The 17,022-nt window shown below is 33.6% G+C and overlaps 1 protein-coding gene across 6 annotated transcripts in view; it reads left to right on the forward strand.

Moving 5' to 3' along the window:
- Window positions 1-17,022, forward strand: part of LOC120778539 (potassium voltage-gated channel protein Shab) — a 223,526-nt gene that overhangs the window by 153,111 nt on the left and 53,393 nt on the right. For 5 of the 6 annotated variants that reach the window (XM_040110382.1, XM_040110383.1, XM_040110384.1 and 2 more), the window contains exon 6: window positions 2,346-3,189. In XM_040110382.1, coding sequence (XP_039966316.1) covers window positions 2,346-3,189 — 844 coding nt within the window. Of the gene's footprint in view, window positions 1-2,345; window positions 3,190-11,941; window positions 12,665-17,022 lie in introns of those variants that run through there. The other variant, XM_040110386.1, reaches the window with a different exon arrangement.

The following is a 17,022-nucleotide window of genomic DNA, read 5'->3' on the forward strand; positions in this document are numbered from 1 at the left end:
TTAATAATTTTTCTAAATAATTATTTTTGAATTTTTGTTTCTATGTAAGCTATTATTATGTATATATAATAAATATTTTCGTAATTTTATTTAATTATAAATATTTATTTTTTGTTTTTGTAATATAAATGTTTTTACCACCACCAATTGCGTACAAGCAAACTGTGTTTAACCCTTCTATACTTTCTGTTATCTGTTTCTTATGTCCACCTGAAAACTTGCAAATATATAACGGTATATGTTTTGTGTCTTTTGTTGTGTTGTGTGAATTTGTCACGTCAATATTATTATTTCTTGCTTTTGAGTATAAGAAAAATTAATAATTTTATTTTTTCCTTAAACTAACTCTAAGTAAAAATATTTATTTTAAATTGTTAGTAAATTTTAGTTTAGTTTTTTCTTATTCGTATGTTTTTTGTCTTTGTCTCACAACCGTTAGAATGCATACATATTAGTAGCAAAGCTCGTGTGTTTCGTGTCTTCCCCACCCCCTGATCCAAGTAATTATGTCCAATAGTGTTAGCACTAAATACCGAATTCCATTCGGAAGTCAAGGCTCCGTTACTTTGTGTACATAATTCGCATATCTGCCAGATAATCAAATAAAGCATCACGACTTTTAGGACGCAATATAGCTTTAGAGCTTAAATCGTAGGTATTATTTTATTTTTAATTTATGTATTACTTTTTATTATATTATTTACAAATATAACTAAAGTCTATAATATAGCTTATAAGACCTCAGTATAGTCTCGTCAAAATCTTCCAAGCCCCTTGCACCTTGTCTTTTGACACAACCCTTACTCCCAACAGCTAGTCCGTAGCGAAACTCAATACACTTCCATCAAAATTCACATTTTTCTATTGCGTTACTTCAAAATGTATAAAGACATACTTATTTCTTTACATAAATATTAGACAGCAGATAAGCTGAAATGAATTCTTTGGAACTGGTTTGATGCAGACAAGCAGAAAGTGCTTGCGTTTCTGTGTGTGTGACTTGCAACAAAGTAACCAACAACAATTTTCAGCGCCTTGACTAAGTTCTCCAATTACCCTCAATACTTTTAAGTCATTAAGATCCCTGAAGCTTTCTGCCAAAAAAGCTTTGCTTTCTGTGTTTCGTAGACGAAAAACAAGCTTTCATTAGTTTTAAAAGTGAAATAATGCTTTTGCAACCAGAGCTTTTAAGCTTGTTGAAGCATTCCCCAGAAAAAGCTTTGTATTTCTGTGTTCCAGAGACAGAGGACAAGCTTTCATGATTTACTTTAAAGTATAAGATTATTTTTACACCAAATGTATTAAGCTTTTAAGCTTCCTGATACTTTTTCCCAAAAAAGCTTTGCGTTTCTGTGTTGCAGAGGCAGGAAACAAGCCTTCACGATTTACTTAACAGTAAAACATTACTTTTACACCAAATATATTTAAGCTCCCTGAAGCTTTCAGCTTTGTTAAAGCTTAAAGCTTACACAGAAAATAAACTTTCACGATTTACTTAAAAGTAAAACATAATTTTTACATTAAATGTATTTAAACTCCTTGAAACTTTCTTTCAAAAAAGCTTTGTTTTTCTGTGTTTCATAGACAGAAAACAAACTTTTACCATTTTTTAGGAGTGAAAAAATATTTTTACAACAGTTAGATATATATAAGCCTCTAAGCTCCCAAAAGCTTCTTTCCTAAAAAGCTTAATTTTTTAATTTCTTATTGAAGACTGAGCATGCATATTTTTCTTACAACTGAAACTCTTCCTGGCTCTTAAGCTTTTAAGCTCCCTAAAGCTTTCAGCCCTAAAAGCTTTGTTTTTCTAAGTTTCTGACAGAAACAACAAAGCTATACGAGTTTTAAACTTTTAAGCTTCCCAAAGCTTTCTGCCTAAAAACTTTGTTTATCTAAGTTTCAGACAGAAACAACTAAGTTACACGAGTTTTGTAGATTTCTGCTTCTTACATGTTAGGAGGCGAGCATAAACTTTCCGAATATTCGACCACTGAGACACTACCGCCTTTTACTTTTAAAATTCCCCAAACTTTTTAGCTCCTTAAAGCTATCTACCTTACTTCTTACTTCGTTAAGCTTATCATTTAGTATATTTAAATATAATTTTTGTTAGAGCAATCTTAAGTAATAAGCAAAAGCAAAGTAACTCCCATAACGTTTTGGCGCATAAATACAAAAAAAATACAACAAAAACATAATGCGATTTTCAAGGCAAAAACAAAAACAATTTTTTTTGCAACAAAGTTTATGCTAAAACCAGAAAACTCTAAAACCCAAACAAAAAAAAATGAAAATGAAAGAAACAAGCGTCTGAATTGAATCGAATTGAATATTCTTCTCAACAGGTTATCGCAGTGATATCCATACTATTTATAGTCCTGTCTACCATAGCCCTGACGTTGAACACCCTACCACAACTACAACACAGTGAGAATGGTACACCATCTGATAATCCGCAATTGGCTATGGTTGAAGCCGTTTGCATATCGTGGTTCACCTTAGAATATATACTTAGGTTTAGCGCGTCACCGGATAAATGGAAATTCTTTAAGGGTGGCCTTAATATAATCGATCTATTGGCAATACTCCCATATTTTGTTTCCCTATTCTTATTGGAGACGAATAAGAATGCAACGGACCAGTTCCAGGATGTGCGCCGGGTGGTGCAAGTATTTCGCATCATGCGCATCCTGCGAATCCTTAAGCTGGCCCGTCACTCAACGGGCCTGCAGTCGTTAGGCTTTACGCTACGTAATTCATATAAGGAACTCGGTCTACTAATGCTGTTCCTGGCAATGGGCGTTCTCATATTTTCTTCGCTGGCATATTTTGCCGAAAAGGATGAAAAGGATACAAAATTCGTTTCAATACCGGAAACATTTTGGTGGGCGGGTATTACAATGACAACTGTTGGCTACGGGGACATCTATCCCACTACTGCACTGGGAAAGGTTATTGGTACTGTGTGTTGCATATGCGGTGTTCTGGTAATCGCTTTGCCTATTCCCATCATCGTTAACAATTTTGCTGAATTTTATAAGAATCAGATGCGACGCGAGAAGGCGCTCAAGCGGCGCGAAGCGCTCGATCGGGCCAAACGTGAGGGCAGTATTGTGTCATTTCATCATATCAATTTGAAAGATGCCTTCGCCAAATCGATGGATCTCATTGATGTCATTGTGGATACAGGTGCGTAAATAACTATATATCTACTATATATAAATATACTCATAACTACTATATATTTACATATATAAAAAAATTTAAATACACGAAAATAATAATCATTAGCAAAGCAATTTTTTTTTTTTTTTTGGAAAAAAAATAATTATGCTTTCAACAACATACTTATGCTATGACGTCATGCCCATACTTTTTTGTCACACATTTTCATAGCATAAAATATTTATTTGCACTACTGTGCCATATATACCACTAATATTACACACACATTTTTAAAAATTACAAATTTATTTACAACAAAGCATAAATTATAAAAAAATGTTTTTGTATTGTAACGTAAAAATATAGGTATTTGTTGTTATTAAAAATATAACTAAACCCTAACATTCATTTACACAAAAAAAATTCAAAAAATAATAATATTTGTTTAGTTAAGTCTACAAATTGTAGTTGTAGCTGCCTTGCGGTATATTGCTTACAATAATTTGCTTACTTTCATTACTCCTGAGTTCGTGCGCTTTTCCTACATACTTTCACGCACACTTAATTCAATTTCTGGTTGGCTTTATAGCAGCTTGCTTTTCCAAATTCCATATACTTAACCGTTTTGTTCCATTTTTTCTCCAAAAAAACTATTATTAACTAAAAATTAATAAAAATTGGCATTCGGCATGCATTTTTTCAATATTTTTATTAATTTCATATTTTCACAAATTTTACATTTTCACAAATATTTTTGTATATTGTTTACCACGGAAATTATGTTGCAGCGAAATTTCAATAAAAAACTTACTGTTCTGTAAATATTTAAATAAATCTCTGATGATAGAAATTTTCAAAATAATTAGTTGTAGCTTAAAATGAACGATTAAGTAGCTTAAATAGAGTACACATTTTATAAAAAGTAAATTAAAAATTAAAAAAATATATACATACACAAAAAGTATTTATAAACTTGTACTAATATTATATGCAAACATGTATTTTCCACTTAATGATAAGTACATAGTATTTTAGAATTAGTAACTATTAGTATCTTCGATTTGCCACTTTCCTGCGCATTAGTCTTAAGCTCAGCACACTTATCGAAATATAAAAACCAAAGCAACGACTAAGTTGATAACTGAATTAGAGCAACAGAGAATGAAGGGAATGTGGATGCTTCATTGAAGTCTTCTATTTTATTGTTCTGCATATGAAATATTGAATTATGCCAATGTATAAAGCTTATACCAGTTACTTCGATTGGAAAATACCGTTATACCAGTTCTGAGGTGTGCACCACCCACTTATACCACTGATTTCGATACACTACTCTTCAAGGCTTGACGAATCGAAGAAAACTTTTAATAATTAGTCTGTTTATATATATGCAATACCTATATAAATACTGTTTAAATAACAAGTGCACAGTAAAATTTTTCTATAATTTAGCAATAAGTTTTGTATAAGAAATTCTTAGAAAAAGTTATTATTTAGCTAAAAAAGATTTCATACTTATTACCACTTCAGTTCGAACAATACATTAAGCAGCAGCCAGAACTTTCAAACACACTTTTATGGCATGTTAAGTTATATAATCAATACGCCCTTTAACTCGATTTGTCTATATCTTCAAACCTTTTAAATAATGGTGATCTATTTCGAGGTTCCCCATTTTCTTAAAGAAATTCTTAGGCATTTATTTTTTGAAGTTTATCTCGTTCAAATGTTGGCCGAGGCTACGTCTCAGCTGATTCATCCGTTAAGTCCTATTTTCGATTACTCGTTCGAGCATTTCGACTGGTAACTGGCTAAAGACACGAATGATGTTTTGTTCCAAGGCCTGTGCAACATTTTTAACAATTCCTTAGCCATGATACCATTCGAACCAAAAAACTTTCAAACAATCTACTTGTTCAATTTTTATTCTCGATTAGATTTGCACGCGGTCAGTCCGGGTCAAATTTGATCACATGATATAAAGCTTACCATCGTTTGGAAAATGTTTGACAATGCAGAGGTCTTTATTGCAATAGTTCTAGTGTGTTTTACTGAACGGCAATCAACAAATACCTTTCTAGTGGTTTTTAGTTATATTTTCGAAAGATTTAGGATTCAATTTATTATACTTAGTATTTCTACTGCAGCACCACATTTAAGCATTATCTAGAAGTATGTATATTCGGAAAAATAAATTTTTATTGTTAGGCTTAATAACTGATTTTTTATCTACATGCTCAAAGTATTAGCATTTCCACTATCAACACTCATATATAGTATACCCATATTTTCCCATAGTGCTTTGGTGCTTTGGTGCAACATAGGGCCTCAAAATCATCAACACTCACAGTTGACTGAGAATACTCAATTGGAATTGCGCCTGCCTAGCAATCACTTTAAGTAGATTAATTAAGTAAAAGTCTTTGTATTTTAAGCAGCGCATTTACATGACATTAAGTTGGTGTTATGTGACCACAAGCCAACGTTAAGCGTCTAACTATTAGGCCAACACCAACACCAAACAAAAAAGCAATAAAAATGAAATGCAAAAAAAACACACAAACAACAACCGACAGACAAATACACAAACACAAATATCAATACATACACAAATGTCTGCATAAAAAGTAACTAAAACAGCAACAACCGGAAAAACGCCGGCAAAAAGTAGCTTAGCAAAAACAAAATGGCTTCAAGCAGCGTTGCAGTCGATTGCCTAAGTTTCAAGTGCAAAACGCTTTTTCTTCTTCTTTCGTTTTTGTTTCTTTTTTCCCTACATATGTATCTTTAACTTAGTTAAAGTGCAAATGACATCACTCAGGGCAATTAAGTGTGCCCCCAAAGTGTCGGCGCTTACTGCATAAGTATTTATACCTACTCGTAACGTATACGTAAAGACTTACGTACTTAATTGCATATGTGTAGTATTAGTGTGACTACTTACTTTCATGTGATATCTTTTATCGTATATGTGTATGTGTATCTTGTAGGCAAGCAGACAAATGTCGTACATCCGAAAGGTAAAAATCAGAAAGCGCCAAATATAGGAAAACAACCATTGAGCGCTGTAATCGCAGGTGAATACACACTTACATACGTAATTAGCGTAATTAGCGTAATTTTTCTTCTCCACCTCCTTTAATGTTGAGCTTTGTATAGCAAAGGCAAATGCAAAAGCAAAAGCAAAAGCAACAATAAATCACATTTGCTTCCACACCGTTTCAACTACAAAATTCGCAAATCTACTCATACTTACTTAGATAGTTTTCATAGTTAGGAAATATACTAACATATGTACATACATACAAACAAAATGTTTTTTAGAAATGAAATAATCGTTATAGTGACACTTACGAATATAACTGTGCACTGTAAACTTGCCACATTTTATAATTTTGAGGTATTTGCATAGAGAAATTTTATTTTTGCGTAGGTACTCTTGCAGTAAAGAGATTAAACTGAAAGTAAACCGTTTTGAATTTTGTAAACTATTTTGTTCACAATGTAAAAAATTTACACACTTTCAAAGGATTTAATCAATAATTATGAAATAATGTTTATAAAAATACTATTAGAACTTAGCTAATAAACCGAACAATAAATTAAGAATAATTGTCCAAAGTTTTACCGAAATAGTTTGAACGAAGATATTTTATAAAAGTGTCAAATCTTTCTTTTCTCTATCACTATTCAAATTCTTCTTCTTTATTGGCATAGACACCGCGGTTAAAGACGAATTTACATCAGCGCGCCGGTCGTTCTTCCTTTTCGCTGTTTTTCGCCAATTGGAGATTCCAAGTGCAGCTAGGATCTTCGAACGGAGTGGAGGTCTTCCACTTCCTTTGCTTCTTGTGGCGGGTACTGTGCGAATACTCGCAAGGCTGCAGTGTTTTCATCCATTCGTCCCTTCGGACGATATAACCTAGCCAACGTAGCCGCTGTCTCTTAATTTGCTGAACTATATCAAGATCAGGCCAATGTTCAAAGGTCCATAAATCTGCCGCAGAACGTCCGCTTTATCTTCATCGATTGGGGCTTTGGGTTCACCATCTCCGGATGTTAAGCCTTCGCTGCCATTCAACAGGTTGAAGAAGTGTTCCCTCCAAAATTTCAGAATGTTCTGGGCGTCAGTCACTAGATCACCTCTGAGGGTTCTACAAGAATATGATCCGGTCTTGAAACCTTTGTTAGTCGCCACATCTTTTCATAGAATTATCGAGCATTTCCCCTGTCAGCCAGCTTGTCAATGTTTTCTTACACACGCATTTCGACCTTTCTCTTTTTTATCTGCAAATGCGTCTCGCTTCCATCTTCAGTTCTCGGTATCTATCCCATCTCGCACGTGTTTTGGTCGCTTGTAATGTTGCGAGGTAAGCAGTCTGTTTTCTCACCACTGCAACGCGGCGCTCTCCGTCGTACTAGTTGTTATTTTGCCTTTTCTGCAAACTAATGGTTCCACTTGCAGCTATATGTAAGGAGTTTGAAATGCCGTGCCATAGTTCCGTTATGCCGAGTTGCTGATTAATGCTCTCAGAGAGCAAAAGTGCAAGCCGAGTAGAAAATCGATCGACTGCCTATTGTGATTGCAGCTTCTCGATGCAGAACCTTCCACAGAGGCGGGTGCGAATCTTGGATGCAACAAGATGGTGGTCCGAATCGATGTAAGGACCTCGGAGCATCTAAAATACTGTCTTTCGTCTATCACAACATGATCGATATGTTTGGTGACTTTTCGATCCGGAGACAGCCAGATACCTTTATGAATTTTTCTACGCTGGAATCTAGTACAACCGATGACCATATTTCGGCCCTCGGCGAAGTCGATCAGCCTCAACCCATTTGAGGATCTTTCCTCGTGGAGGCTGAATTTACCAACTGTTGCGCCAAAGATACCTTCTTTGCCTACCCTGGCGTTAAAGTCGCCAACCACGATTTTGACATCTTTGGTCGCATCGTCCTTCTCTTCCGTCAGGGCGTGAGCGCAAATCAGCGATATGTTGAAGAACTTTGCTTTGATGTGATTTGTGGCTAGACGTTCATCCACCGGGGTGAATGACAGTACTTGGCGACGGAGTCTCTCTCTCACCACCAATCCTACACCGAATTTGTGCTCCTTTATATGGCCACTGTAGCAAATCCATGCATCACATTTCTTGGACGGCGGTGATGTCACCCTTTACTCTAACGGAAGGACATCAACCAGCTGAGCAGCGGCACCTCCCCAATTAAGGGACCGGATATTCCATGTACATGCCCTTAAATCGTTATCCTTAATTCGTTTGCCATGGTCATCATCAAAAGAATGGTCTATCATCCGAGGCTGTTGGAAATTTTTCATTGGGAGCATTTTTACATGGCTGATACCCAACCCAGTGCACAATGGATGGAGAGGATTTTTCGGCATCTCACTTTAGCTCGCCTTCAAACGATTGTTCTTTGGCTGCCCCGAGAATACTTGGTCTAGGACCGGAAGTCGTGAGCTGCTTGAGCCATGCGTAAACGAATCGTTTCTCTCCACTCCCAAGTGAATGACAATCAGAGAACTTTCCTCACTTGCGTGAACTTCCCCACATGACTCCATCGTCCGAGATCACGAGCTTCAATATCAGGCAACAAATAGTAGGTTATCATTTCGCGATAACCATCGCCATTGACGGTTACGTTGTCACCGGTATCATTTTTGAAGAAATATAGACCTATGATTCCACCAGCCCACAAATCACACCAAAGGATTGTTTTTTCTTGATGAAATGGCAGCTCTTGAACCTCTTCAGATTGTTCTTCATCCCAAATACGGAAATTTTGCTGGTTTACATACCCATTAAGCCAGAAATGGGCCTCATCGCTGAACAAAAATTGGTTAGAAAACGTCGAATGTTCTTGGAACATTTCAAGATCCCTAAGAGCGAAGCGATGTCGTTTGGGAAGGCACGCTGTATTTTGTAGGTTCCGAAAAAGTATTTCTACTTAGGTCATTATGTTAAGAAAAAATAATAAAATAGTTATCATATACAGGACATTTAACAGAATTACTCACATTGTTTTTTATACACAACTTCACTCATTCAACTATTGAGATGGCAATTTTTAATATACATATGTATGTATATATATGCAAAGTCAATCAAAGCGCAAATACACACAAGCTCATTATAAATATAATATTATTGATAAATTAGCTGTATTTACTATATGTTTTATAATTAAGGCCGAATCTGTATACAGATTTCGTTGTATAATAAAAAGGTGCTCGGAGACGATTGCTTTGCTATGAACACCTTTCTTGGATCCATGTTTGTACACGCTGTCAAAAAAACATAAATATATTTCAGGCAGTTACCTGAGTATATAATTAAGTGTAAATATATTTAAATAAAAGATATCATATAATATTTGATAAGGAACACTAATGAATTGGACGTAACCATTAGTATGCTATGAGACACCTGGGATCCAGTTGCTGCTGTAAATAACAAACAAGTCCACGAAAGCGCACGCAGTAATTAATAGTACAACATTTATATGTATATTTCAATATAGGTTTACCATGAATACAAAAAAAAAAATTAAAAAAAACTTGTGCTTAAATCAGTTGAAAAAAGTTAGAATATCGTACCATGAATTTATTTTTTTGTAATTCCATATTTTACGCAACATTATTGGTGACTTTATGCTTAAATTTTGCTATTTCGATATGGTTTTCAAACGTTTATTGGGTTGCGTTGCCTGTCTGCATATTTAAGTTTAGTTTGCAGGCAGTTTTTTAATTTTAGAAAAATTTATTTAAAAAAAAATTAGTTTTATAAGTATGGCAGCATTAATTTTTTTCTTTTTTAGTATAATTTATGAACTTTTTTCGTACAAACTTATGATTTATAAATAGAAATAGCAACAACTACCTTTTATTTCCCCAACATACACCAACAACAATAACTCCTGAAACATTTCGTATTGTCGAATTGAAAGTATGCTATTTTCAAGTGCTGAAATTTGTTATAGAAACTTTAATTACAAAAAAAAAAAATATTTTTTATAAGTATGTCATGAGCATCTGGCTGAAATTGGTTTTAAATTTACTCAAAATTGATTTTCAAAAATAGTAAAAAATTTTAAGGAGTTTCAAAAATGTTATATTTTTGAAAAATTCTTTTTCATAGCGTATTTCCTAAAAATTTTAGAAAACTCATTTTTGCATGAATATAATAGATTTGCAGTTTCAAAACAAAAGGTAAACGATTCTAGCGAACATTTTAAGCATTTTACAGTAGATTTTAAACAATTTTTTATAGAAAAATTTTTACAGACATTCTAATAAAACTGCTGCAACCGATGTTTTTAATGTTACTATAGTTTTTTTTTTTTTAATTCCAATAAAAAATTCCGATTTTGTTAATGTTACTATAGTTTTTTTTTTCAAAAAAAAAAAATTTTCAATAAAATATTTTCATAAAATATTTTTTTTTCAACAAAAAAAAGTTTTTTCAGCAAAAAAAAATTTTGTTCAACAACAAAAAAATTTTTTCAAAACAAAAATTTGAACTGACTATATTTCAAAATTTTTACTTAAACTGCAAAATTTAAGGGAAATAATACCGTTATATATAAATGCATAATAATTATTACTAAATTTTTTCCAATTATTAACTTTTTTCTGATTATTAAATTTAAAAACCAATGTTTTCGAAAATCCAAAAATATGCAATTCGTCCAAAAATTAATATTTCTGCTCCATAGTGAGCCTTATTAACTAACAAACCAGCTGCAGCAGTTTAATTGAAGTTTAATAGGATTTTTAGAACCCCCCTAATAGCGAGTATTGCAGTTATGTATATACATCTAATAATAATAGTTCTTTAAATTAGTGTGAAATTGCTTAATATCAACACAATACACCATCACTTCGCTTCAACTGCTCCTCTCTTAGCTTCGTACTATTGCCGAAAAAGCTCTCTGAGCGAAAACAAGTAATTTATAAATAAATAAAAAATTACATATAAGTAGTTAGTTATATATACAAACATACTTATATAATTAGTGAAACAAGGTTTTAAATGTTTATGCTAATAAAAGCTAACATTTCACTTAAAAAAACTGTAAAATCTTCTCTCTTTTCTCTTTCCTCTCTCTCACTCTACGCCAAATCGTTCATATTTGTCCACCGTTTGCGGTACAAATCATCATCATCATAACGTTCATTTGAATAAAAAAAAACACGTATATTACATAATCACAACAACAATTGACACAATCACCGCTAACAACAACAACATGCCAACCAAACGACACTTTCACCAAAAAAATAAAAATTAAAAAATATCAAAATACAAAAAACAATCCCACAAACATCATAAACGCTAACCACGCCCACCTGTATACCACGCACACATCACCAACACATATGCAAAATGAAAACACAAAATTAAAAAAAAAAAAACTTTAAACACATATTTGTCATCCAACACGCTGGCGCCTCATCAACCATAAATTCAAACAATAAAAAATAAAAATGTATTGCAACAATAACAAAACTGTAATCAAATTCAAATTTTATGAACCGAAAAAAATCGCATTACCGTGAAAATGGCCGTCGCTCATGCAAACATTGCGGCACTTTCACGCTTGGCGCCTAAAACACACACCACCTACTACCACTACGGCACCCACTCACACACACACACATGCAATTTCGTCACATTTATCACCCGCTGGCGGCCACAATTCGCCGGAAACCGCTTAATTGCACCTCGTGCTTGCGTCGTCGTCGTCGTTGAAGCAGGTGAAAAGAACACACTAATCGAACAACCGCCACCGCCAACTTTCAGCACGCCACGCCGTCGTGCGCTCTCGGCGCGCATACAGGAATTGAATCGCAGCTTGTTGGAGGAGCGTGAAGCTCAAAACCAGAACAGTTCCAGTGATAATGAGGATAGTAGATAATTTTTAATGCAAACGAAATGCAAATGGCTGTTCCACGTGATAACGGCAAAATTACAGCAACAACAGGAAGCGCTACTGGACCAATGGCTGGCGCAGAGAATAAGTTTGATAATATACCTGAACAAGGGCACACATAAATACGAGTAGAGCATTGGAGTGTATAAAAGTTCAAGATTTTTATTGAACGAGCGTTTAAGTTTGAGGGATTATATAATGCGTTAGATATACACAACTATATACGAACTTATAATATGATCACACACGAATGATCACATACGAATTCGCATACAAACATAAACATTGAAAACATGAAACAACCATACGCATACACAGACATTTATGTATATAAAAATACCCTGCAGCGAAATGTGTGGTATGCATTTACCATATCTTAAGACTAGTACGAACCCAACTAGTCCGTAAGCTATAATTTTTTCTTGAAATTTAAATCCTATGCTAACTAAACTTCCGAAATACCTTTAATTTGATAGCAAAACTATGTTATTGTATTAATTTAATCATTTTACTAGTAACAAAATTTTCAAACAGGCGGCAACCCTTTAGAAAAATATTTGTCTGACAGTCATCTTTATACTTGTTTGGGTTTTTTACCCATAATCTAAGAATTTATTAATTCTTTTTCCAATTTATAAAAAACAAATAGGTGGCAACTCTCTTCAAAAATAGTCATTTCATTAACTTTTTCCAAATTTATTGGAAAAATAAATACAAATATGGCACCTCTCTTCAAAAGTAATCTAAACTTTTATTAAAACCTATTAAAGTTTCATAAATTTTTTTCCAATTTATACCAAAAATAAATAGATGGCAACTCTCATCAAAAAGAATCACAACTGTGATCTCCCTGGAACTTCTTTTAAAAAATAATTAGTTTATTTTTACAATTTTGTTGAGTAAAATTTTTAATTTTCAAACGGGTGGCAACATTTTAAAAATAAAACACCTTACTATAAACTTACTCAAACCGCTTCAATAATTATAATAACCAGTTAACCTCAACACTTTTCTAATTGAATTCAAATGTTAAACATGTGGCAACCCTCGTAAAATATTATTTTGATTAGTTTTTAAACCGATTTAGTTTAAGGTAATTTAATATTAGCGGCTTTAATCATATTTAAGCCGTGTTATTTTAAAAATTTCGATGACGAAATATCTTACGACTAGTACGAGCCGAAATAGTCCGCTAACAAATAGATACACAATGAAACGAAACTTCTCTGAGCGAGCACTGCTCCGAAATTTAACTTTATTAGAAGGAAAGTGAATATTTGTCAGTTTATTTGAACGAGTATTTTCAACCAGGTGGCAACCTATTCCAAAAGTATATGTCTGACTGACTAATTCTTCTTTATTTGCGTTGACACCGCTTACGTGGCAATACATCCGAGGCTTTTGTGTCGTTTTCATTGTGAGTATTTTTTTATCTGGCATGTCCCAAACCGAGCGCACAACCCTGGGAAGGGATGCCTTTTCACTTTAGCCCGCCTTCAAACGGGTGCTTTTTGGCTACTTGGTTTAAGACCGGAAGTGGTGAGCTGCTTGAGCCACATGTAAAAGATACTTCTTTCTTAAACTTAATTAAAACCTTACATTTATTTTCAAGAAAATTTTAAATAGATGGCAACATTATTCAAAAATATTTACGCCTACAATCTTTCTGAAAACTCTTTACTTCGAGTTCTTACTATATTTATTAGTTTTTTTACAATTTTATTGAAAATTTTTTTTAAACAGGTGGCAAGACTCTGCAAACTTATTTCCAATCACAAGCTGTACTTCAGTTTGACGCTGATATTGTGTTATTTTGACACCCATATTGAAATACAGGATAGTTTGTTGATTCTTATAATTATAGTGAATTAAAGTTTGTAAACAGGTGGCAACACTGCAAAAATAATAGATCCGATTATGAGATTGCTTATGCCTTTTGAATTTTACTCCAAAAATATATTATATTTTCAAAAAACTGTTCATATTGAAATTTTTAACATATGGCAACCCTCGAAAAATATTTTTTTAACCCAACATCTTTTAAACCGGTTTAGTTTGACATCTCTGTTTAGTACTTCCAGAAAACTTTTTTACAAAAGAAATTACAAATAGTTGGCAACCCTTAATCCTTTTTCAATAAACTGAATATTAGAACCAATACATTAAGCCGATTTAACTTAATATCCGTATTTAGTATTTCCAGAAAAATGTTTTTACAAACAAAATTACACAGGTGGCAACTTTCAGTTTTTTTCAATAATCTGAATATTAGAACCACCAGTCCTCTAATGTGATATACTTTTGTCCACCACAAAATTTCGTTGTTTCACTGCAGGGTATATATTATGCATACAAAACACGCACACATTCAATTGTAAGTGACTATATACCATTATATACATGAAAAGCTTATTGTTGCAGAAACCTAGACCTGTTGAATTAAATGCTTAGCTCTTTATATGCATACAAACTAATGTGCAACAAATCCTACATTCTATAATTAAGTCTTAGCAGTTGCGAGCGTTGCCATACCAATGAACTTATGCACTTATGTTCAGCAAAATAATCCTACATATATACAAACCTACTTTTCATGGCAGAAAATAGCATTAATACATAGTACATACATAGCCAAGCAAAAGCGCAGCGTAGAAGTTGACATTATAAAAAACTTAAGGTTAAAAATCATAAAACCGTTGTACGCCATAAAAGTTGTTTATACAAGACATATTATGCTTGAGTGCATTTTTTATACACATAACTGTGCAATATGCAGACCAACAATATAAAGCGAAAAGTACATAAAAACAAAAGCTTCCAATAGAGAATATTCAAACTTCCAGCAAAATGCTTACCACTAAAATAAATATAAAGTTAAAAAAACAACAATAAACATGAGAACCTTCGAGTTGTAGATATGTTTGGCATTTTTATTAAATTTTTCATTAAAATTTTTTTTCCTATAAATTTTTTTATTTTTAAAACTTTTTTTAATTTTTAAATCCAAATGATTGCTGTGTTCTAGTAAATATTACAAAAAAATTGTATATACATACATATAAACGCGAAATTGTTGTAAAAATATTTATAGATGTCATTCCATTTACAAAACCAAAAGCAAAATGCAAAAAAGAAACGTAAAACAAAACAAATATTGTAGTATATTCAAATATATGTATGTAAGATTAACGAATTCCAAGGCTTGAAATATTTTATACACCAAACAAGATTAGGTTGCAAGTATATAATACTTGTTGTTGTTACTAGTAATACATAAATACAATTATATATATGTAGTATATTAAATTTTGCATACAATTGTATAGATTTACATACAGACATACATATGTACGTAGTTTTTAACGAAAGGCGAATGTTAGTTATACACAATCCATAGGCATACATATATACTACACTAGGTTGTAAGGTAGAGTACAGTTAATGTGAAGAGCGTGTGAGTAACGTGAGTGGATCATTACTAACTTCGGCAAATCAATTATCTTCATTAAAATTTCGGGAAAAAGCTCCCTTGATCCTTAAGTTTTTAAGTATTATTGAAGTATTGAAAAAAAATTATGGTTTTCAAAACAAAATCGCGTTTACGGAATAGATCCTCAGCTTTATTTTCTAGAATATTTGAAATGTTGAGTTGTTTTCACCTCATGTTCTTCCATACAGCATCTGCAGATACGTGAAGAAGCTCGCGACCCCTCTTCTCCAACGGCTTCTTCCCACCCACAACTCACAAGCTGATATATGAGTAGAGAAGAAGCCTCCATAGTTCGGTTTGGTGACTCCATGATCCAAGTGATCCGGTATGAAGTCAAAGTGAGTGAGGATTTCCAAGTGTTCAGAGACGTTTTCTTTTAGAAGCCCAGACTCCTTGCAACATTCGCAGCCATACGCCTTCCGGTGATGCCCACGGGATTGAAATATACCTCACATGCTGATGTCGCCGCGAATTTCGTGTTTCTTTGCAAGTGTAGCTTTTTCTAGAGTACTCCACCACATAAAGACTCCATACAACATAGTAGGCTTGACTATTGTGTCATAGAGCCAGAAGACCACTTTCGGTGGAGACCCCACCTTTTGCCACTGACTCCTCTACAGCAGTATAAAGCAATTGATGCCTCTTTTGCTCTCTCTCTTCGATGTTCGGCTTCCATGAAAGCCTCCAAACCAGGATGAGCCCGAGATATTTCACTTTATCCGCTGGTTTCAGACGGATGTCTCCCTTTTGCGGCAGCGGCAGCGGAATCGCCGGAATCCTGTATCTTCTAGTGAATAACGCCATCTCGGTTTTATTTGGATTGGTGGTGAGACCATTTACAACTGCTTAGTTTGTTACGATGCTGAGATACCATACGTAATTTTAGGCGTTTAAATGTAAAAAAAAATGTACTTAATAGATTCTTGAGTAAAATAATTAAATATGAGTTTTTCGGGATACAGGAAAATAACGGAACGTCGGAAGCCAGTTGTCTAGCCAGCAGCCATTTTCGCTTCGAAACCCTTACCACTACTCCTGATTTATGACATTTATATTCGAAAATCTTGGATCGCAATGAATTCTTTGCTTTGGCCTATATATTAGACCGTTCATATCTTCAATAACGGGCCTTTTGTTTTTACATTACTTACCTGAATCGGCCGAACATTTGGTTACTTTGCTCCCCTTCAGCACCTTCAATTAAGGCCCCTATAAGAGCATTATATTCCGCATCTTCACATAACTGCTTCTTGTAAAAGAGATTGAACAACGCTATATTAGGATATTAATATAAGACTGACATATCTGAGTAACTCCAGTCTACTATCTAATGTGTGGGAAGCTTGGTAAAAATCATCTGGACACCTAGTAATATAGCGAAGGAAAAAACAGAAGTGTAGTTGACGCGCTCTGGG

This window comes from Bactrocera tryoni, chromosome 5 (assembly GCF_016617805.1).
Source record: "Bactrocera tryoni isolate S06 chromosome 5, CSIRO_BtryS06_freeze2, whole genome shotgun sequence".
Taxonomy (NCBI): domain Eukaryota; kingdom Metazoa; phylum Arthropoda; class Insecta; order Diptera; family Tephritidae; genus Bactrocera; species Bactrocera tryoni.